The 25025-nt window shown below is 34.0% G+C and overlaps 1 protein-coding gene across 6 annotated transcripts in view; it reads right to left on the reverse strand.

The window, feature by feature from the left end:
- Positions 1 to 4343: 4343 nt before the first annotated feature.
- LOC143247304 (uncharacterized) overlaps positions 4344 to 25025 on the reverse strand; it is a 39292-nt gene continuing 18610 nt past the window's right edge. The window contains exons 1-5 of one of the 6 annotated variants that reach the window (XR_013026477.1): positions 20122 to 20866; positions 19123 to 19217; positions 13311 to 13650; positions 11537 to 11839; positions 4344 to 9046 (exon numbers count right to left, since the gene is read on the reverse strand). Coding sequence is in view for 2 of the 6 variants with exons in the window: in XM_076495107.1 (XP_076351222.1) it covers positions 24726 to 24758 (33 nt within the window). In the remaining 4 variants the exon portion in view is untranslated. The other 5 variants (XR_013026478.1, XR_013026475.1, XM_076495107.1 and 2 more) reach the window with 5 other exon arrangements.

The following is a 25025-nucleotide window of genomic DNA, read 5'->3' on the forward strand; positions in this document are numbered from 1 at the left end:
AATAGAAAAAATCTGAAAAAAAATACAGATTATGTAGGTGTGACAATGTCATCCCAATATAGGAGCAAAGTAGGAATGAATACAGAAAACTACACAAAAATAACTAAATCTTCCCTAGAAAAACGTTTATTTACAATTAAATGTCGAATTCATTTCATATGCATGAATTCAAGTTTGTATAAAAACATTTAAACCGAATAATACTATAAAGTCTTACAATGGCTAATTCCCATAAGTTCGTAACACTGACTCTGGGTGTCTGTGTATAGTTTTGTATATTGATCTCTACGTTGTTTGTGTATTGTTTTGGCATTGCCATCCCAACATCAACTATTTTTTTAATCCTTCATTCCTTCTTCTTCTGATTGTTAAACAATCAAAATCAATGAATAGTAATCACTATGGAAGCAGCAGTTTTAGTCTGGTGTGATGAATTTTCCTAATGGACATCATGTGTTGGAGTTAGTGAAACGCTGTAACGATTCTGCACTCTTCAAGTTAAATGCAACATTTTGGTGTTTAAATCACCTCAACAACTTCAAACATTGGTGATTTAGTCTTTCTATCGTTATAATCAGAATAATCAGTTGAACATTTTGGCTATTACGCTACTCGCAGGTTCTCTACTTTTGGTTGTTGTTTTTTAAGCTAAACTGAATGTCTTGGTTGCTTGTTTTTGAATTTCGCGCAAAGGTACACGAGGTTTAAAATTTAGGTTTCGACACTTGTGATGGGCGTAACACAGACAGCCCAATGTGCAGCTATGCCTTTAACAGCAAACAAAAGATTTACATTTTCAACTGCATCAAATAGAGCAAAATCATTGAAATATACATAAATCGTTAACAAACTTATTCCTCTCAGAACACCGGTTTTTAAACAGAATTGTAGCTAAAGGAAGGTAATTCTTAAAGACATATATATCAAGTCCCGTATGTTAACTAGTTTATTTTAACATTTTACCTAGTTTGTAGCCGACAACATTTGAACAATGCCAATTTTAGTAAAATCCAAAGAAAAACAAACTTCTTTTCACACATCTTTGTAATTAAAAGAACAATGTATGTCGGTCATTCCGTGTGTGTATGCGTGCTAACTCACGTAGAAACTCAATATTCCTTTTGGTTAATTGCGTAGCGGTACTTTTACTTTGTACGAGTGCAAAACTACGATGTTTATAGCATTAGCTTTATAGACAGTTACATTTACAAACACATAAACATACATAAAGTTCATTCTTTACTTGTCTGTCACTTATGAATAACGCGTGTGTGTTTTCTTATAGCAAAGCCACATCGGGATATTTCCTGAGCCCACCGAGGGGAATCGAACTCATTACTTTAACGTTATATATCCGAAGACTTACCGCTGTCCTAACGGGAACCATGAATAACTTAATATCATTACTTCTCAATAACACGAAGGAGTTTGATGTTAGGTAGGTCGTCGCTAGGGGAGTAAAATATTACACCATTTCCATTATAACTGGGCGCGAGTCCGACTATGTACTAATTTGTTTGTGATGGACTAATGGTTTTGTTTTGGTCTGTTTCGAATTTCGCGCAAAGCTACACGCGGGCTATCTGCGCTAGCCATCCCTAATTTAGCAGTATAATATTAGAGGGAAGGCAGCTAGTCACCACCCACCGCCAACTCTTTTACCAACAAATATTGGGATTGACCGTAACATTATAACGTCCCTTGGTGAACATTCCTTTTGTGAGTATTTTTAACTATTCTACCACAGAAATTACTTGAAGCAGATATTTCAATAATACTTCTTCCTTTGCAGTCCGTGAATTCTCATGCGCTGGATCAAGTTGGACTTTTTCTACATGTAAGGCATAACAGGTGAGAAGTTAGCTCTTGTTTATAAATGGAGCTAGTAGTAGTCTAAGAATGGGGGAGAGACAAACGTATTTCCGTCTTTATTCAATATATTGCTGAATGATTTACAGAAATATAAAGAAATGACATATGAACTAATATTTCGTGCTCACATAATATGAGGGCTGTTGAAAAAATACGCGGACTGACGTCATAAAACAAAATGTACTTTATTTAGAAGTTACAGGTCTGGGACCCCTTCAAAGTACTCTCCTCCCCAACGCACACACTTATCCCAACGGTGTTTCATTTGTTAAAACAGTCCTGGTACGCTTCTTTTGTAATGTCCTCCAGCTCCTTCGTCGCATTTGCCTTAATCTCGGGAATCATCTCAAATCTTCTTCCTTTCAAGGGTCTTTTGAGTTTGGGGAACAAGAAAAAATTGCAAGGAGCAAGGTCAGGTGAGTAGAGGGTGGGTTGGGAAGAACAGTGATCGAGTGTTTAGCCAAAAACTCACGAGTTCTGAGGCACAAATGTCGCAGCAACGCGGTGCATCTTCAATTTTTCGGTCAAAATCTCGTAACAAGATCCAACTGATATCCCACACTCTTCAACAAGCTCCCTGACAGTCAGACGTCGATTTGCCCGCACCAGGGTGTTGATTTTGTCGACGTGTGGGTCGTCAGGTGACGTGGAAGGACGTCCAGGACGCTCATCATCTTCAATGGACTGTCGACCATACTTAAAACGTTCATGCCACTTGAAACATGCCGTACGATTCATAGCAACATCACCGTAAGCCGTGTTAAGCATAGCAAAAGTTTCAGTCGCAGATTTTCAAGGTTTAACACAAAATTTCACAGCAAATCGTTGCTCCTTCAGGTCATTCATTCTGAAATCCGCCAAACTAAAAAATCGCACTTCACTTAAAACCGCGTAGCTAATACACAAATGAAGATATCTGCAATCGGGAAATGGCGTCGTAATCAGCTGATCTATGCGAACCTAGCGACACCAAGCGGATTCCCCTGGAACCAACTGGAGCCGCGCAATTCAAACAGTCCGCGTATTTTTTGAACAGACCTCGTATAGAAAGTTAGATACAAGCAAAAAAGTCGACGTTTCGATACTACTTTAGAGCGTGAGTTAACTAAACAATTACCAGTCCGGGTAATTACGAAGGTAAATTTTTAAAGTATTTTCAAACAAGTCTCAGTAACAATATGAGCTAAACTTGAATATTTCACAAAAGGCTTAAAACCCAACCAATATTATTTTTAAAATAAGTTCCAGAAACAAGGCAGATTTTAATTCTAAACGCGTTTTGCTTATTCATTTGTATTACGTAGTCGGGCAGAATCCAATACATATATTTAAAATGACGCCACGTCCACTGTAGTCCTATCTTTAAGTCACACCAAACATGCTCGTCCTTTCAGCTGTGGGGGCGTTATATGTTACAATGAATCCCACTATTCGTTGGTAAAAGAACAGTCCAAAGGTTGGCGGTGGATGGTTATGACTAGCTACCTTTCATCTAGCCGTTCCTAATTTAGCAGTATAAGACTGCTAATAGCCCTCGCGTAGCTTCGCGCGAAATTCAAAACAAACCAAACCTATCTTTAAGACTTTGACATAAATAAAGGTTTATAGATAAGCGTTTTCATCCTACTGTTGAAACGACTTAATTCAGTGAGTGTACTAACTTATTCATGTCTAAAGGTGAAAAATGCAGCTCCTCGTTTATGTTCAATTACTTTTCATGTCCTTGTAGACATAAATTTGATGAAACAACCATGTTTATATTCACCAAGATGTTAATATGATAAAACCACATACACCTTTTCCATGCCTAACAAATATGGTAAGACAAACCTCTTGTGCCGTGATGTGAAATGTTTAAATAAAGAAAAATTCAATCAATCAGAAACTATGTTGCCTTCAGAAGTTTTACTTTTTTATAATATACGACTAGGTTTTTATACGACTAAATACGTTAACGACATTAAAGTAATTTGTGAAGTAAAACAAAAATAGTAAAATGAACAGGATTTACATGGAAAGACATTTCTGATACAATTTTGTAATAATGATACCATATAAACCAACTAATTAACACAATGGCAAAGATTATATGCCAGTAGGCTTTGGGTTTGGTTTGTTTCGAATTTCGCGCAAAGCTATACGAGAGCTATCTGCGCTAGCCATCCCTAATTTAGCAGAGTAAGTCAAGAAAGAAAGCAGCTAGTCATCACCACCCCCCGCCAACTCTTGGGCTACTCTCTTATCAATGAATAGTGGGATTGACCGTTACATTATAACCTCCACACGGCTGAAAGGACGAGCATGTTGTGTGTGACAGGGATTCAAACCTGCGACCCTCAGTCCAGCGCCCTAACCACCTGGCCGGAAAGAATCTGTTAACTGAAAGTATTTGTGTACAGAAAGACAAATGGTAATGTATATATGTTGTTAACAGTAGATATAGGAGATTTCGAACTCTACAGGCATCAGAATATTTCAACATCAAAGAAAGTTAGATTTTTATTCATCTCGTCAGATCTTTACAAAAATACACGTCACGATATTAACGTATGAAAGCTATTTATAAAGTGAATTTGGTTTTTATTTGACTTTCATGTGACAAAACCGACATAAAGATACTTGTAAGTGATGTATTTTGTTGCCGTTAAAATTTTTAAAGAGAATGTAATAAATATATATATAAAAAAAAGTAGTAATGACGTCATTATGCAAACGTAACACAAGTTTACATCTCCTCATAGCTTTATCTTAAAATATAGATAATAAAAAATGTCCAAGTTTTTATGACTAGAAAAAATGTTACACATATATAAAGCAAACTCATTGTCTGTGTCATATCGGTAAACTAGAACTTACTTAGTTTGTTAACAGACATAATCAAATGTTTTAAATCATAGTGTACACTTTGACCCAACAGAAGATTACACTATAATTACATGCAACTCACAGCAAGCTGTCAACAAAACTTGACTAACATGTCGATATAGAATACATTTTAAAATCATCAACACATTTACTTAAAAGTAACCAGATGTAAAAGAAACTTTACTTAGCTTACGAAAATTTCGATAAGTTCCAGTACATCTTTTTGGGATGATATGTTTGGTATTATGTTTACGTTTGTTTTGAATTTTGTTTTGTTTTGCCATCCCTAATTTAGCAGTGTAAGACTAGAGGGAAGGCAGTTAGTCATCACAACCCACCACCAACTCTTAGGTTACTCTTTTACAAACGAATAGTGGGATTGACCGTGACATTATAACGCCCCCACGGCAGAAAAGGCGATCATATTCGGTTTGACAGGGATTCGAACCCGCAACCCACATATTGCAAGTCGAGCGCCCTAACCACCTGGCTATGCCATGCCTATCTGTGATCAGTATCAGTTTTTAAAGTTTGAAGAGCATCTGAAGGATTAAAACCATGTTTAAAATTAAAAAAACACGACTACGGGCACCAGAGGCTCGACTATCAGTTTATATCCGCTTGTTCCGTTGTAACCCCTGAGAAAAACGTAAACCGAAACGTCAGAGTTCAATTTTTCTCGAGTTTGACTAGTTCTTTTTCTTTGTTTTGAACATGACTACGATATTTTTTACATAATGAAAGATACCATTAGTTTCATTGCAGCTAACACAAAAACAAGTCACTTGAGCTATCTGAGATCTATCGAACACACGGAATAAAACCCACGATTTTAAAGTTTTAAGTCCGTAAACTTAATATTGACCCGTCGGTGTAAATATCACGAACATGCAAATTCCAGTTCGTCGTCACGCTTTTTTATTTTCAAAGTTTCATCTAAATTACTCACAATTTAACACAAGTTTCTACAACAGTCACTACTCATTCCTGTAAAATGCTGTTTCTTATAACGCGAACTATTTTCTTTACGACTTAAAGCCCAATTTTCTGTATCTCAGAACGGCTGGTATGGGTATTAACACTTTTATTGATAAGGAGAGAACAACGTTTTGACCTTCCTAGGTCATCTTTGTTTACCTGAAGCATTTCTTTGCTTCATACTTGAACTATATTCTTTTTGTTTTTCGTTATGTTTTTCTAATTACTGATTCGGAAATTAAAATATGTATTTTTTAGTTTGTTTTTGTTGTTCTTTTTCATACTACAATAAATCAGTTTATCTCTTCACTAAAGTTTTCTAAGCTTGTAAGGACTTACTCTATTACGCGAACGAGTTTCATACCTTCCACTGAGTTGGAGAAACTCATCTGGGCCATTGGAATAAAAAATTAAAGGATTTCTTGTAAAGAGTTGCTGGGACAATTTGTTAGGAAAGGAAATGATAAAAAAGAGACAAAAACGAAACAAACTAAAGTCTGAGACCTTAAACATTGTACTTACATTTGGAGTTTCAATACAATATTTACCTGTTAATATTGGTACAATAAACTCCATCTATGAACACCATTATACGATAAACTATACCATATATCTATATCACACTCTCATCTCACTAAGAAATAGATTAAATGGCCCATCTCATACAACATAGTATTTTCTCACACTAGGAATGAATACGTTTTCAATGACTGAATATAACTTCTAACTATCTACCTTTTTTTTATTATCAATACAGGAATTTAATTAACGGTTACATATGTCATAACCAATTTATGAACATTGCTTACTAACTTCACCACAATCCTTCCACATACGATAAATGAATACTTATTATTACATAACAATATTTACTTCATACACTTAATACCAACACTACAATACGACCTTTCTTCATCACGTGCTTCAACACATTGTTAGTTACAATATAGAATACTTTCACCAACTATATATATGAAAACAATCGATTATTACCTACGCTAAACACACAACCTTTTTACTACACTATATATGAATACACTCATTACCTACGTTAAAATACACAGCCCTTTTACCACACTATATATGAATTTAACCGATTACCTACGTGCAAATACACAGCCTTTTCAACACTATATATATATATATGAATTTAATCGAATATTACCTACATTAAAATACACAGCCTTTTTACCACACTATATATGAATTTAACCGATTACCTAAGTGAAAATACACAGCCTTTTCAACACTATATATATATATGAATTTAATCGATTACCTACTTTGAATAAACTCTTTACACATTGTGTGTAAATTTCATCCATTATTATTCAAGTTGATACACAACCTTATCACCACGCTGTAAGATTTTAATCATTATTTAGGTCAGAATACACAATCTTTCCAATACACAAAATATGAATATAACTTATCATACGTTGCAATACGCATTAGATATATTTAACCTATTCGCATTGCACTATATTTTCTCAATACTGTAAACAAGCTTCTGCCGATATGAGACATCATACCCTTCAACACTGGATATACGGGTTGAACCTTTGATTACACAGGTCTGCGATGTCTTGAAATTTGTACACGTTCTACAGTAATTCCTGTACACATCCTAAAATATCGTTCTACAGTAATTCCTGTACACATCCTAAAATATCGTTCTACAGTAATTCCTGTACACATCCTAAAATATCGTTCTACAGTAATTCCTGTACACATCCTAAAATATCGTTCTACAGTAATTCCTGTACACATCCTAAAATATCGTTCTACAGTAATTCCTGTACACATCCTAAAATATCGTTCTACAGTAATTCCTGTACACATCCTAAAATATCTATTTTCTTCCACCACATATATTTTTCACAAAACGTCACACGTACTTTTATATAAATTAATAATTTTCATTGAAATTCGGTCACATTTTATTGTGCTTAAAATGTTGACAACCACGAGCTATAGATTTCTCTAGACCAATCGCAACATGAGAGTTCTATTGATCATTTTAGAACCCAAACATATCAATAAAAAAAAAGTTTATTGTGGTAAACGAAATAATATTTTGATCTAACAAACAGCTGTTGTTGTTTTTATCTTCTTGATTTGTTAAAAAACATTCCTTAAATGATAGAACAAATAAACATTATTTTCAAAATCTGCATAAATGAATTATGAAAAATCCGTTATTAAAACTAAAGTTTATATCCGCAGGTATGTATTATCTATATTACGACAAACAATCTTTTCAACTTAGTTTTCCATTCTACTGTTTAAACATAAATATGCTTATTTAAGCAAAATGATATGGTTAAAAAGAAAACATAAATAAGTAAAAGGAAAATTTCCTTTTTTCGTTATTTGTTAGATATCGTCAGTATCTTAATATATCTTCTTTCATTACTTTATAAGACCTGCATTCAGAGGCTACAATTTTGATGATTATATTTTTCATTTCAGATATTATGAAGTATGTGTATAGAGAACTAGGATAGGAAATCATAAGTGACAAACTAAAATAATATCAACAAACATATTTTGATCTTTGTTCCAGAAAACTGGTTTAGTTTTAATGTCATGTTATGACTAACAGAACAGGACAGGAATACAAAAATATATTTTAGCCATTGTGACAACTGGTTTGGTTGTGATATCGTACTATAACAAAGACAACAGGGCAGGAACACAGACAAGTATATTTTAGTCACTGTGACAACTGGTTTGATTCTAATATCATATCATAACTAACACAACAGGACAGGAACACAAGCAAGTATATTTTAGTCATCGTGACATTGATATTTAATTAAAAATAGGCTTAAGAAAGAAACATACAAACATATAAGATCTTTAAATAAAAATACGCTAAATAAACTTAAAAAAGTGAAATTTGTGGATCGTATATGAGTTACACTAAAAGCTAATAGAAATATCATAAAATCATAATCAAACAGTATTTGTACAACACAACGCAGAGGTGTATGTAATATACAACATAATACCATATTTGCGATAATCAGCAGTTATGTGTTGGAGGGCGTTTGTGGCGATCGATTGGACATAATAGGAGAATGATATCTGAGCGGAGGAGTCTGGTGTACCATTCGTTTGTGAGCATACACATTAGTCTGCCAATAGAAGCCCTTGTTACAGATTTCACAGTGATAGACCTGGCGCTGGGGTCGATGCATGTTCATGTGATTTCTGAGAATGGTTTTGTTGGTGTAACTGGTTTTGCAAATAGGACAGATGAGGCCTGGCTCACGAGACAAGTGAGCAGTGCGTGGTGGCCTACCTCTTCGTCTTCCACCCATCGTAACTAAAGGAAAAGTAACCATTAGGAATATTTACACAAACAGCTGTAACAGCTAAGTCATACAAATAAACATACGACAAATACTCACAGAAATCACTTTCACTTACAAGTAGATATGCCATCAAAACATGTTGAAGTAATACCTTCGTACAGAAGTAAATCAACCATCAAAACATGTTAAATACCTACATTTACAAGTAGATCAGCCACAAAAATAAGTTGAAAGTAATAACACACACGTTCACGTTTTTTAAAATACACATGCTTTTTTTTTTCATATTCACAGTATTAACCAATCGGAACCACGAGAATAATAGAATACTTTACTCGAATGTCGTAATTGAAAAAAGAAAAAATTAAGATAATTTATTGAACTAGGAAATCAAATATACATAATCAACATAAATAATTAAATGTTTTTAACTTATACGGAAATTACAACACAAATAAAATCAGCCATTCTAAGCACAAATTATAAATATAAAAATGTTCCAAACTAAAAGTCAGTTGTTGTTTTTTCCGATATAAGTTCTACGATCATCATTCCTTATAGCGTATGTTTGCGATAAAGCACAAATGGTTATCTGTGTTCTGGCCACCACGGGTATCGAAGACCGGTTTTTCTACAGTTGAAAATCCGAAGACATATCGCTGTGCCACTGGGAGGTGGGTTTAGTAGATAATTAGCCGTTTGTAATTTAATAGTGAAAGATTAGAGGGAAAATGGCTAACCACCACCGCTCATCACCAACGTTTTTTTCCAACGAATACTGGGACTGACCGTCACATTACAAGCGCCTACAGCTAAAAGTTTTATAAAATGAGGATTGGAGCCCGCAGTTTGGTGTGTCGAGAACCCTAATCACCAGGCCTAGCGTTGACGGAAGCCTTAATGTAAATAATTATCACAATTATAAATGTTTGTTCTGTACCACTATCTCATTGGTTGTTTCAAATATCCAAACAAAGATGACCCTAATTTTGACTAAAGTGAAAATAATTAGTCAAAAGCAAACACTAATCGAACAATGGAATTTGACTGTCACTCTTATGATGCAGAAACGTCTCAAAAGTGCAGTATATTTTTGTAGCAATGGAACTCGAGCCATAAACCCTCTCGCTCACTGTCCGGCAGGTAAAATACCACGCCACGCCTGGTACATCAGCATACTAAGAGCTGCAAAATTACAACAAAATTAGGACGTTTTCAAAATATAGTTCTTCAAGTCACCATTAAAGAGACAAGTTAACTTATCTTTATAGTCATGTTAAAATTACAACAAGAAATCTTCATTTCGCTGAAGATTGTACGCCTCATGTTAACAGAAGGTTATATTTCTATCTTTCCAACTAAAAAAAAACACCACACAATATAAACTAGTCCTCGTATTGCTGGTTGGTCCGACATATTACATCATCACAGTAAATTTTCTAATGTCACAAGGCCCCCCGCTAGTACAGCGGTATGTCTCCGGATTTACAACGCTAAAATCAGGGGTTCGATTCCCCTCGGTGGGCTGAGCAGATAGCCCTATGTGGCTTTGCTATAAGAAACACAAACACAAACACTGAAAAAATGTTTGTTTTTTAATTTCGCGCAAAGCTACACCAGGGTTATCTACGCTAGCCGTACCTTGTTTGTTTGTTTTTTTGAATTTCGCACAAAGCTACTCGAGGGCTATCTGTCCTAGCCGTCCCTAATTTAGCAGTGTAAGACTAAGGGAAGGCAGCTAGTCATCACCACCCACCGTCAACTCTTGGGCTACTCTTTTACCAACGAATAGTGGGATTGAACGTAACATTATAACGCCCCCACGGCTGAAAGGGCGAGCATGTTTGGCGCGACGGGGATGCGAACCCGCGACCCTCAAATCACGAGTCGCACGCCTCAACGCGTGGCCATGCCGGGTCACCTAGCCGTATCTAATTTAGAAATGTGAGACCAGAGGGAAGGCAACTAGTCATAACCATTCATCGCCTACTCTTGGGCTACTCTTTCACCAACGAATACTGGGATTGATCGTTATGTTATAACGCCCTCACGGCTGAAAGGGTGAGCATGTTTTGTGTGACGGGGATTCGAACCCGCGACTCTCAGATTACGAATCGAGCACCTTATCCATCTAGCCATGCCGGGCCAAAACTGTTTATTTGTGATACATACAATAAAAAATACCTCAACAATGAAGTATTTGTGATTGATCTAATCTTCAATCTTCCAGACAAAAGAAAATTACAAGATAATCACTTTAAAATATGCACAATAAAAAAGTTTCCAAGAATAACTATTATCATCACATGAGGTTATATTTCTTTTCTTCACTACATTAAAAAAAAAAAAAAGTCAAATGTGTCAAGTGAAATATTATAACACCGTCATCGCGGGTGATACGTTGACTTGGTTTGACACAATACGTTGAATAACACAAACACATAATATCGTTAAGATACAAACAAATCCTGTAAGACATAAATATAGACAGAGTGACATACATCTATTTAATTTCAGGAAGTAAATTAACTGTTTAGGTGTTGATTAAAAATGTGTCAGCGTAACATCCGCTTCTGTGATGATTCTGGCATCAACAACGGGGTGACAGAACCTCCAATATCTAACGAGATAAGACCTCCAAAGAAACTCCACTCCACAAATCTGACACGTGAAGTTTTCTACTGGAATGTAACACCATACATTTTGACAGACATTTTTTTTGCGATTGAAAGTATGGGAAGAAAAATAACTCCGAAACATCGTCCTTTCATTGCGTATGAGACGAAACTTCTTCCTTCAAATTTCTTGAAAAAAAACACAAAAAAAAACAAAAGCATTTCAAATTTGAAACCAAAACACACAGACATACAAGGAAAAAACACTGTTGTGAAATTTATGTTGAAAGTTAAAGTTACGGGTTCTTCGTTTATCATTCTAGCCGGAGTAAGAAATAAATTATTTTATAAAAAATGATCTATCATTCTTGTTCTGATATCACTTTTGCACATGCAGAGTTACAGGTTTACTTGTGCAAACGTTCAATTGGTTAACTACAGGAAATAAGAGTGTATTGAACATAATTCAAGCTAACTCTCGTCATGCATAGGAAGGAGTACACAAACCAAGAATAATTGGATTCACGATCTGAGCATGCTAACCACTAGAACATACCTCACTCTTCTATTCCACACGTGCTTCTTTATTCACAGGAAATCATTCACATAAAACCAACGTTATCAGTTCGATTATTTTTGAATTTCCCGCGAAGCTAAACGAAGGCTATCTGCGCTAGCCGTCCCTAATTTAGCAGTGTAAACTAGATGGAAGGCAGCTACTTAGCACCGCCAACTCTTTTAGCAACGAATAGATTGACCGTAACATTAGAAGGCCCCCACGGCTGAAAGGGTGAGCATGTTTGGTGTGACGGGGATTCGAACCCGCGACCCTCGGATTACGAGTCGAGCGCCTTAACCACCTGGCCGTGCCTATCAGTAGGATTACTGTTAATTGTAGTTTCCTGTTTTCTCAATAAAACGTAATGTAAACGCATCTTTTTATTTCATCTTGTTCATCATAATAAATAAAATTGTACTTGAGTAATGACTTTCAGTTAGTTATTAAGAGAATGCATACACAAATACTAAATCATAAGGCCCTTATTATTTGCTCTTACAATGTAATTCACATATCTACTGAACCATTAATGTTTGATAATTTTGAAGAGTTTTGTTTTTGCTTTGTGTGCTACGGAATTTCATTCGATCTTCTGGAGTTAATAACGAATTTTTTTTTTTTTTGTCACTTTCACACGCAAAAACTATTAAATAATTTAAGAGCAAAATGAAGTTTACATTCATTATTTCTTGGTAACCCAAATTTCTGTCTACTGTTGTGTAAAACCCCACAAGTTTCAAACTCAGTGATAATTGCATTCATGAACAAATATTAATTTCATAATTCGTTGTATTCAAAATATTTGAAAACTACACAAGAATAGAATAATTGGGCAAGTAAAAAACATCTCAAAACACCATACATTACACCCCATCACTACATCAAGCCTAATTTTATTATTTCGATTTCTCCCTGCCCCATATTACTGATAACTCTCTAGTATACCTCAGTGGAAACTAGAAAATCAAATAAAAGATGAGGCTTAACATTTAATATTCTGTTGACTATTCCAGTTGTATGAGAGTATAAGCTAACACTTTCATCATGGAAACAAACAGAAAAAAAACATCTCTAGTCAGAAAAGTTTTTATTGAAACATACATATTGATAAAAAAATTTACAAATTCCTGGAACAATTTCAGGTTTTAAACCTCACAGGTCTCACATGATGCAGCACACTACTGAATATCAGAATGCTCATTCTTTCTGTGAGTGGCTAAGTGGGTCTTCCAGGCAAAAGTTTTTTTACACACGACACAAACATGTGACTTCCGATAAGGGTTATGGATCTCCATGTGTCGTCTGAGATTGCTCATGTCAAAAAATGACTTGTGGCACACTGAACACATAGGCTTGCCCAATTCCTCCTTGGATTTTGTTTCTTTCCACAGTTTGGTTCGATGGAAAGCTGTCAGTTTCTCACACTGTAACCAAAAATCCACTGGAAAACAAACAAGCATGTCACTATTCAGTGCATTCTGAACACCTGACAATAACAATATAAAAATTCATAAGGTATAAGTAACACAAATAGCAAACAGATAACCCTGTCACAAGTGGAAAACACCACATTCTTTATCTTCAACCTAAACAAAAAGGGACAATGTTGACCTTTCAGTAAAAGAAAAACAATTACACTTTAATACGTCCAAGATAAAAAAAAAAGTTTATTTACTCTAGTTTCCTAATATTCACTTAAACAAAATGGTAAGGAGATGCTGGTAACAGTTTGTTTGTTTTTGAATTTTGAGCAAAGCTGCACGAGGGTTATCTGTGCTAGCTATTTCGAATTTAGCAGTGTAAGACTAGAAGGAAGGCAGCTAGTCATTACCACCCACTGCCAACTCTTGGGCTACTCCTTTACCAATGAATAGTGGGATTGATCATAAAATTATTACGAACCCACGGCTAAAAGGGTGAGCAAGTTTGGTATGATAGGTATTCAAACCTCTGACCCTCAGATTATGAGTTGAATGCCTAAACACCTGGCCATGTTAGACCTGCACGTTACAGAATTATCAAACACATACACAAAAATTAGTTTGATATGGTAAAAAAAAATATATCTGTAACATTAACATTCTTACATAATCAGCTCTTTGGTTTTATAATATGCTATTTCTTTGTTGCTGCTTAAAATTTAAAGCAGAACAAACTTCAATGGTTTTGAACATAGCCTTACATGCAAAAATGAAAATTTAACATGCACATCCCTTACATCTAAAAAGAAAATTTCAAAGCCAAAAACGACTGTCAGGTTATACATTCATGTGCCAGAAAATATGAAGGAAGGTTGTCACCAAGACAACTGAATATTTTTATTATCTAAAGAATGCTAGTTACAATTGCAATCTTCACATAAAAAGATATTTCTCATCAAAAGACCAAAAAACAGTTCAGTAAACTTGATTCAGCTATTTTTATATATACACACACACACACACACACACAATACCATAAATGCATCTTCAAACAAAACAAAATTAAAAAAACGACAACCTATAAACATTCATTCACACACAATGACCAACATCAAGGGAATATTAATCATACTTTATACACCTTTAACTAACTACCTTACCTAATAGATTATCTACTACTATTTTACATGGAAACAGTTCATTTGTGATAGCCTATAAAAGTCTACTGTAACTCACAAAAGACATGTACAAATGAACAAATTAATGAACTCAATATGGTCTAATGAAAAATACAGCAGCACCAACGAGAAACAATGGTTAACTTATAGCATACAAACACAAAATATGACTATATAAATAAATGTCAACAAGTGCTTTTGAGAAGTCACATAAGGATAATATAGAAGGTGGTTCATAGTTCAACTTAAGACAAAAAGGGCTTTTGTCTTAATCATTAATCATACTTTATACACCTTTAACTAACTACCTTACCTAATAGATTATCTACTACTATTTTACATGGAAACAGTTCATTTGTGATAGCCTATAAAAGTCTACTGTAACTCACAAAAGACATGTACAAATGAACAAATTAATGAACTCAATATGGTCTAATGAAAAATATAGCAGCACCAACGAGAAACAATGGTTAACTTATAGCATACAAACACAAAATATGACTATATAAATAAATGTCAACAAGTGCTTTTGAGAAATCACATAAGGATAATATAGAAGGTGGTTCATAGTTCAACTTAAGACAAAAAGGGCTTTTGTCTTAATCATTAATCATACTTTATACACCTTTAACTAACTACCTTACCTAATAGATTATCTACTACTATTTTACATGGAAACAGTTCATTTGTGATAGCCTATAAAAGTCTACTGTAACTCACAAAAGACATGTACAAATGAACAAATTAATGAACTCAATATGGTCTAATGAAAAATATAGCAGCACCAACGAGAAACAATGGTTAACTTATAGCATACAAACACAAAATATGACTATATAAATAAATGTCAACAAGTGCTTTTGAGAAGTCACATAAGGATAATATAGAAGGTGGTTCATAGTTCAACTTAAGACAAAAAGGGCTTGGGGATCATGCATGTGTGTGTGTGTGTTTTCTTATAGAAAAGCCACATTGGGCTATCTGCAATGTCTGCTAAGGTGAATCAGACCTCTGATTGTAACATTGTAAATCCAGAGACTTACTGCTGTTCCAGTGGGGTACAATGGAACATGCCTGGGGATTTTAGCATTGTTAGAAGTTTTGAATCCATAGAGGTAATATAAAAGTAGTTATTTATCTATCTAGAAACTACCAACAGGTCAAGGCTAAATTCTCATCAGTTTTGCTTGAGATAAAAATGGCTTGGGGGAACATGCCTGTGGAATTTAGCATAGTTAGAAGTTTTAAATCCATAAATCTCAACATCTGCAAAAAAAAAAAAAAAAAAAAGAAGAGGAAACAGTTTATCAAACTGACAAATGGCCAGTTAAAGCAGTATTACTTTTATTGTACAGTGGTCAGTCTATGAAAAAAGTGTATTCACCTTCAGGTGTTGTAAATTTGGATGAGAACAAGTATTAGAAAATCATGGTTGAATGCATGATTTCTATATATAATTAGATACAGAGTGGAACAAGAAAATGGAATAGCCTAGATAAGCTAAAATGATTATTCTTCACTTAAAAAATAGACAAAAAATACAGTATTTAAGATTGTTCAATATATATTAAACTTATACAAAGGTTTATAGAAGTCATAATGTGTTGAGGAGTTTACGTACAGTTAAGTATAACATTCACATCCCGAAACAGTTACACAAAATGAGCTTAAAGACATAAATTTAGGTTTTCTAACTAGCAGAATTAAAGTTGAGCTTATGCAGAAACTGAGTAGCAATTATCAGCAGCTAAAGAAAGAGCACTTTAACCCAATAACTACTTTGCTCGTGACCATACACGATTTTAATATATTACGTTTTAAGTCTTCAACTGGACAGCGGGTCAACTGTCAACTGATTTTACAAAGTCAAGTAAAAGTCAACTAGAAACACCATAAAAATATGTATATATGAAAGATATTTGGTAGAAGGATAAGCTTTCACTGACAACATAAAAACTCCAGAATTTTTAAGACCAGATTTCAGCTTCTTGAACCAAAATCAAACTGGAGAACTGACTTCTAACTCTAAGGAATGACTCCTTGAAAAATTATAAACAACAAGGATTAACCTTTACCAAGATGCTAAGTATTAAAATAATAAGAACAGGATGTGAGGGCCAAATCTGAACTTACTCTCACATCAATGTCAAACCATATTTATGACTTCTCTTCCTTAAAAAAAATAAAAAAATGGGGGTGGCATTACTGAAGAACCAGAATTTTCTAACCACATTATGTGTAACATGCTCCTAATCAACATACATTTCACACACAAAAAAAAACTATAGTATAAACCAAAGCTGTTGTCGATTGTGTTCTCAAGTCAATTATTTAATTAAACAACAAATATTTATTGGGTATGGGCCAAAATGTAATGATTTACTGGCAAACTTTTCATCATTTAACACAAGTTATCAATAAAAATGTGTAATACTTCTTCTGAAAAATAAATTCATGTGTACCATTTGTTTGTTTTTTAATTTCTCGCAAAGCTACATGAGTGCTATCTGCACTAGCCATTCCTAATTTAGCAGTGTAAGACTAGAGAGAAGGCATCACCACCAACCCTTGGGCTACTCTTTTACCAACAAATAGTTGGATTGACAATCACATTATAATGCCCCCACGGCTGCAAGGGCAAGCATGTTTGGTGTGACAGGAATTCAAATCCGGGACCCTCAGATTACGAGTTGAGTGCCTTAACCACCTGCCCATGCTGGGCCAATTCATGTGTAAACAGCATGTTATGGGTTCCACAGACAAAATTCACATATAAACCATGGTTTATAAATGGAAATTTATGGTAATATGCTTATAAATTTTAAGAGACAGCTTGAATGCATTACAAAGAAAACTTTATTACAAGTTTAACAGAGTAACAAATGTAGAAAGTTCTTTTGAAAATACAGCACAAAATATCACACCTGGTGCTTTTTATTTTACTTTGGACACATACATGGCATTCAAAAACAAACCATTTAAATGCTAAAGACACTGGACACAAGTTCTATAGTTCCAGAAGACCTCACTACAGTAACACCATGTAAGCAAAGAATGTATGTACGAAATGATAATGTTCTTTTCACTTCAACTAACACTTACTAGAACTTGGTCAATAGTGGAATTTATTAATTAATGACCCAATTAATTAATACCTACAATGTTTCCAAAAACATGGTACATACAAACAAAAACAAAACTTTGTGCTGGATGCTGTCAAACATTGCCTTCCTTCTAAAAAGCAAGTTAACTAGGGAAAAGAAATCTGCCTCCATCCCCCAAAGTTAATTGTGGGTGCTCCCAAATATTTCCCTTTTCTCCAGTCAGAAGCAGATAACTTTAGTTGTTTTACCACAACAAAAACAGGGCAAACAAGTTTAGTAGCAATGAGGATGAAACTTGAGATCCTTGAATGATGGGCACTTGCTCCCCAACCCAAATCTGAACATACTTGAAGTAAAAAAAAAAAACATGTTATACAGTTTAAACTGAACAGGGTAAAGCTTTGTGGTTAACTACAACAACACATCAGTAATATTTTGATCACTTGCACAGCTGAAGTAATTATAAATACCAATTTGTGTAGTTGATTACTTTAGCAACAATTGATACAATCATTATTTTAATTAATTGATAGCTGGAATAATTAAAAACAGTAATAATCTGAAAAACTAATACCAACTAATTTATTTAATCATAATTTTGATTAATTAATTAGATTATGTACACTAATCACTGCTCATAAATAATTTACTAACTTTATGAGAATCAGAAATTGAACTTAAGTTTCAGCAACCTGCAGTTACGAGTCCCTTGGACGTACTGGCAAGATTATTCTGATGTTTTTGTCATGGAACTATTATTACATGGAGTCTTAATGATATAAATGTGACTGAAATAAAATTAAGTCTGTAATGAAATGTGCTATGTAGCTAATATGACACAGAGATGATAATAATCTCTACAAATAATAAAGATGAAACTTGGTTTCCAAATCAACTTGAAAATTTTATTTCAATCTTCCAAGAAGAAACACTGAATAACTGCAATTATTGTTTGGAATACATCATAAAACTGACAAAACAACATCACATATTCCCTCTTCTTTTCAGTTCAATGACAACTAAATTATTTGGAATACACCAAGCAGATTTAAATATTTGGCTCTGAATGGCTTAAAGATCAGGAATTTAAAATATAGTTTAATCATAACAATCATGTGATTATACAATCTTAACACACATGGTGATGTAATGTTTAGCCTCCATGTGTTATTACTATATGAAAATAAGCTGTATGATATAAGAAAATTACCAGTAAAGAAGCTTCAGAAACCAGATTTAAAGAACAGTCTTGCATTGCTGGTCTTTTTGAAGCAAAAGCACCCCATCACTAGCTACTGTGTGGCCCTGGTAAAATGGATGGCATGCATTCTCATGGCAAGTATTAAAAGATTACATGAATAATGTTATTTTAATATTTATTTTACTCTTAAATGAATTGTTTCACATAGTTAGTCAATACCATAAAAGGACAGGTCATATTATAACACAACCTATACACAACAATGGACCATTTGATCCCTCAAGGTCATCCTTTCACACATTCCTTTTACTTTTCAGTATATTAACTGCTCCTGTAAAGTGTTGGTCTCAACTAATGCCAACAGTAACTTCTTCTATAACTCATTCAGTCTGTTAAAACTGTCTTAACTGAAACCTAACCTGCCTGTACCAAATCTTGAATATATAACAAAAATATCAAGTCAGTCATTTTCACCTTGTGACAACCATGTAACAAATTGGTAACCATAGAAATATAAATACTATAACTTTTAATGTAGTTAGTGGGTCTTCAGAATACTTGGCAAGGTCTTAGTAAACATTATGGATCTTGTACACAGAATATCAGATGCTTACATTAAATATTTTAACAAAGATTTATTTATGACTGCATGCAGATAGTCCAACTCTAAATATCATGAATAAAAGGCAGTTTTCATCTTAAGATTAAAATTTTCAGTTGCCTAACATAAAAAAAACACCCAAAATAAACATTAGTAAGTTTTTTTCTGTGAAACTTATACTGTACAGGTTTAAATAACTTTTTTTTAGCTAAGCTATGTTTTCATTTTTTAATTATTTAGAGTTGAATTCTGACGTCCTATTAAAATTTAAACTTAAGACTACACTAGATTCCAAATAAGAAAATTTACCACTTCATAAACATGCCACTGTATTTAGTAATTACTACTAGTAGTAACACTGGAACAGTCACACTAAAACTCGAAGTAATAGTAGCATGCTAACTTACCTTTTGATTATCATTTTTTTAACGATTGGCAGTAACTTAAAAATCGCTTTTCTGAATACACTGGTGTATAATCAATACATGTAAAACTGCAAATTAAGCCTAAACCCACACTTAAATTTAGATACAACTAACAGTAGCACTAGCAGATTTGTCATTTCAGTTAGACCTTAAAATAACCGAATGAAACTCATTACAGTTTCAATGTCTAAAAGTTAAAACAAATTTGGATTGTTAGTGTTATTCACTGTCGTAACTTTACTTTTTAGTACTTGTATATTTTAACTTTTCTTCAAACTTACAATGCAATTTGCCAAGACTAATATTACGGAGTTTTTCTTTCCTTTGTGCATAATAAATGAATTATCCACAAATAAACACAATACTGTCTTGTAATGTATTACGACGACAATACATTACGATTTACCAAATTAATAATTTCTAGAATACTAAACTACTTATATCTACTGTTGGTAGTACTATCAAGTCTACTTTCCTAACGAATTAACATTCAATTAACTAATGAAATATTTCGAACGTGTAAGTAAATATAAAATTAACAGTTTTACAGTAGCAGTTATAAATATTACACAAAGTGTACTCTAAATTGTAATTAGTATTATAACATATCCAATACACTTCAAAACTATAAGTTAATTGATCAAATCAGAATTTATGGTAATAGTATACAACAGCACCCCCTCCAAGTTTAAACAATCGTTACGCACTCTTTAATACTATTATTACTAATTACCTATAGTGCGATGTAACCTCAAGTACACCTATTTTTCAATTTGATTTTTTTATTAAAACTGTGTGTATGAATAAATATAAAAATAAATAATACTGTTACTTGTTAATTTAACTAAACTATTGTGAACTTGTAAGTTGTAATTTTGTTTCTTTAATTAAGATATTCGGGCAAAGCTATCCAAAGAGTATCAGCGCTAAAATGAATTTCAAAACGTAGACCAAAGAGAAACAGGTATTCAGTATACCGCTAACCCGTAATCAAATAATAGTATTTTACCATCACTCTTATAATATATTTAGAGCCTCAAAGTAAGAAGAGGGATTTTGTAAGAACTGGTCACGAAATGTCAGATTAAGTAGGTTAAATGTTATACACATGGTTTATGATTGGGAAAGGCATTCTATTACCCAATATTGAAAACATATTTTCAAAGCTATTCGAGGGCTATCTGTGCTAGCCGTCCCTAATTTAGCAATGTAAGACTAGAGGGAAGGCAGCTAGTCATCACCACCCTCCGCCAACTCTTGGGCTACTCTTTTACTAATGAATAGTGGGATTGACCGTCACAGTATAACGCCCCCAGGGCTGAAAGGGCGAGCATGTTTGGTGCGACCGGGATTCGAATCCGCGACCCTCAGATTACGAGTCGAACGCCTTAACCCACCTGGCCATGCCGAGACACCAAAGTTAAATGGTGAAAATCATTTTATAACTGTATTTATATATGTACCTAACAATCTCTCTTAGAAACATACACTAGATGTATTTCCGCAGGGTTCCCACAAGTGTTCCGAAACATTAAATAAAACCAAAATTAAGAATAACAAATATGTTTATTTCTTACTTTTTAAGGTCATATGTAAGAGTATGTTGTAGCCTACTAGTGCATAATTTTCCTCGTGATTCATGACATACGTAATTCTCCTGACATCACGAGGGTACAAATTATGTGATGTATTTTAGTGTGTACTGTCTGACAGACAGCACACTACTGTCTAATGATGCAAATATTCAAAATAGTGATCCATTTGGGAGGATTTGTGTTCCCCTTTCGGAGAACTTATTTCCTACTCTGACACTATTGTAAAATACTGTCGCCCATCTAAACGTATCGAACATATTAAAATGGCGTCTACCTACATTATAGTTAAACGTTCAGGTATTCAACATTAAATAAATCATTAGAGTTGAATATATTTATATTCATTTTGCATTCTTAAAATATGCACTTAGACTAAAGTTAATAATTACAAACGTTATATAAATTACATGTGTTCCTCTTCGCGTGCGGCCTGGCATGGCCAAGCGCGTAAGGCGTGCGACTCGTAATCCGAGGGTCGCGGGTTCGCGCCCGCGTCGCGCTAAACATGCTCGCCCTCCCAGCCGTGGGGGTGTATAATGTGCGGTCAATCCCACTATTCGTTGGTAAAAGAGTAGCCCAAGAGTTGGCGGTGGGTGGTGATGACTAGCTGCCTTCCCTCTAGTCTTACACTACTAAATTAGGGACGGCTAGCACAGATAGCCCTCGAGTAGCTTTGCGCGAAATTCAAAAACAAACAAACAAATCCTCTTCGAGCAATAGTAAGTTTACGTAATTACAATGCTACAATCCGGGTTCTATTCTAAATGGCGGATACAGAGTATATATCCTACTCTGTAGCGCTGCGCTAAAAGAACAATACATTATATGCATTGCTTGTAACAGTTTACAATTTTAAAAATTGTTGGTTTTGAATCCATCCTCATCTTTGAGAGAAATGAACTTCTAACAGAAAAGTTCTAGCAATTAAAAAATGCATATTTTTTCGTATAAAAAACAAACAACGGCGATAGGTTTTTCACAGTTTGACTTAAAAGTTCAATTAATGATTTCATTCAGAAGTGTCGCGAGGTGCTTAAAAGATTTAGACCTATAGCGCAGGAATCTTTAGCGTTTCAGTATGATATCAATTCCAGTTTTTCAAATCTGATTTTACAAGACACCAGCTAGGAATTAGGGGTAGAGTCAAACGGAGTAGGGAAACAGGACTAGAGCCGTCGTGTGCCAGTGTCTAGCGACGTCCCTTATTTTTTAAATATTTATATACTTTTTAATTTGAACTTTTTTCATTAATGTTGCAATTCTTTGCTAACTTGTTTCCAACTGTTTTCTTTAATACAAATATGAAATTCTATAACCCAAGCGCTTTTGAAAAGTGAACTTTCCTTCTTTAGATTGTAAAGAAAGACTCCCCAAAAACGCTCGGGTTATGGGGTTTCCGTTTCATTTCTATCAATACTTCATAAATCTATGTGCTTATCTCACTTTACATTTGTATCAATAAATACCGTCTAAAGCAATGCTTCGTATCACATTACCTGTCCATATCTCTTATTTTATGGGTCCTAAAGATTACTCAGGGCGAAATAAAGATAAACTGAGATAACTACACAAATCATCATCGTTATTTCTTTTTACTGTGTACATATATATATATATATATATAACTCAAAAACAAGCCGAAACGAAAACAAATTAATCAACAAACGCTGCATCAACTGAAAATATCCCAAGGTAAAAGCTCGATGTGGGATTATAAATAGTTACCTCCAAAACCTAGGATACATTTTACAATCCCAGCTTGTACCCTTGGATCTTTTCAGTTGATGCAGCGTTTTTTGTTTAATTTGTTTTTGAGTTATAACAAACGAATATAATTAGTCAGAGGTTTGGGTTTACTGTTTTTAACACAGGCCTTTTTTGTGATTTTACTTAACTTCGTTAAAATGTATTTATTTTAACTAATATATATATATATATATATATTTCAACTCAAGGTTTCCACATAAATACTACAAGTTTATCACCTCGTGCAAGTTGAAGGATCTTATGATTATTAAATCTCTCTTGTAATTTTATCTCGTTATTTGTTTAAAGACTAAAGTTTAAGTTTTGTTCTTAACATAAACACTAAGCTTGAGATACCAGGTCTTTTGGTAAAATACGTTATACAAGACTAATAACTTGTAATTACCCTTGCATACACTATTTATTTCTTGTTCGTATCGTAATGAATGTTAAAAATAACAAATTAGCATGTTAGGTATAACGTTTCTTACATAAATTATAATGAATTCAAGTCAGGAAACCTCGATAATTTTCATGTTTAACTTCATCGTTTTTAAGACTTACTGAAAGATTTCTTACAAAGGTGTAGCGCAGAATATGTAGCTGTACCCACTGCGTGGGCAGTTGCTACGCCTCTGCTTCTTATATTACCTAGGTTATACTGAATTCTGTGGTCAAAAAATGTCGGTAATTTAAATATATATATATATATATATATTGCTGTTCTTCCCTATGAATATTTTTCTAAAATTAGAAAGTATCTAAGATTGAGTGATTTGATGGTAATTATGCCTAAACTTACCATCTCTTATTCCCTATTACTTCAGTTATAACTAAACACGAGGATCACAGACTTAATAACCACCCATTTCTAAAAGGTAAAAATACAACCACACGTTTAGATTTTATCCCCATAGTGTGTGGTACCTATATCAACCTTTATGATGACTAACAAACAGAAGCCATAAGAGGATATTTTATTTAATGGAGTACAAAGCGTTTAGCTTGACGATGTGCACACTCTTCTAAAAGACACATCTCTTGTTCATTCTATTTTGTTGTGGTCCCATCGAAGATGTCTGTACAAGCTAGTTTTCCACGTAAACACACGCGAGCATCGTGGACATACGTGGTGCTCTGTCCTATGGGCGGCCATGTGCTGTTTTAATTTAGATGGGTATTTGAAAACTTTTTGGCACACAGAACAGCTGCTAATCTTCATAGGGACTTTCCTTTTCTTTCCCATCAACCAAGGTAAGTGTTCTTTAAGCCAATATCCTAAAATAAAACAAATATATACTTTATTTACAGGTTTGGATGATCTCGAGTTAATGGAAAAGCGAAAACTTATTGTTTACTTACTTTATGGTTTAAAATTTTTTTACAAAATTAAGACACGCACACACAAACTAGCTCAATTTCCATAAAATCCAAATGATACATCTGTATACGCATAATACACATTACAAAAACCTGAGATATTTTGTACTTGTCATGTAAGGTCGTTATATTATCTTTTCTAAATTCACCCTGTTTTACTTTTCC

The sequence above is a fragment of the Tachypleus tridentatus genome, chromosome 3 (assembly GCF_004210375.1).
Source record: "Tachypleus tridentatus isolate NWPU-2018 chromosome 3, ASM421037v1, whole genome shotgun sequence".
In the NCBI taxonomy this organism is placed as follows: Eukaryota; Metazoa; Arthropoda; class Merostomata; order Xiphosura; family Limulidae; genus Tachypleus; species Tachypleus tridentatus.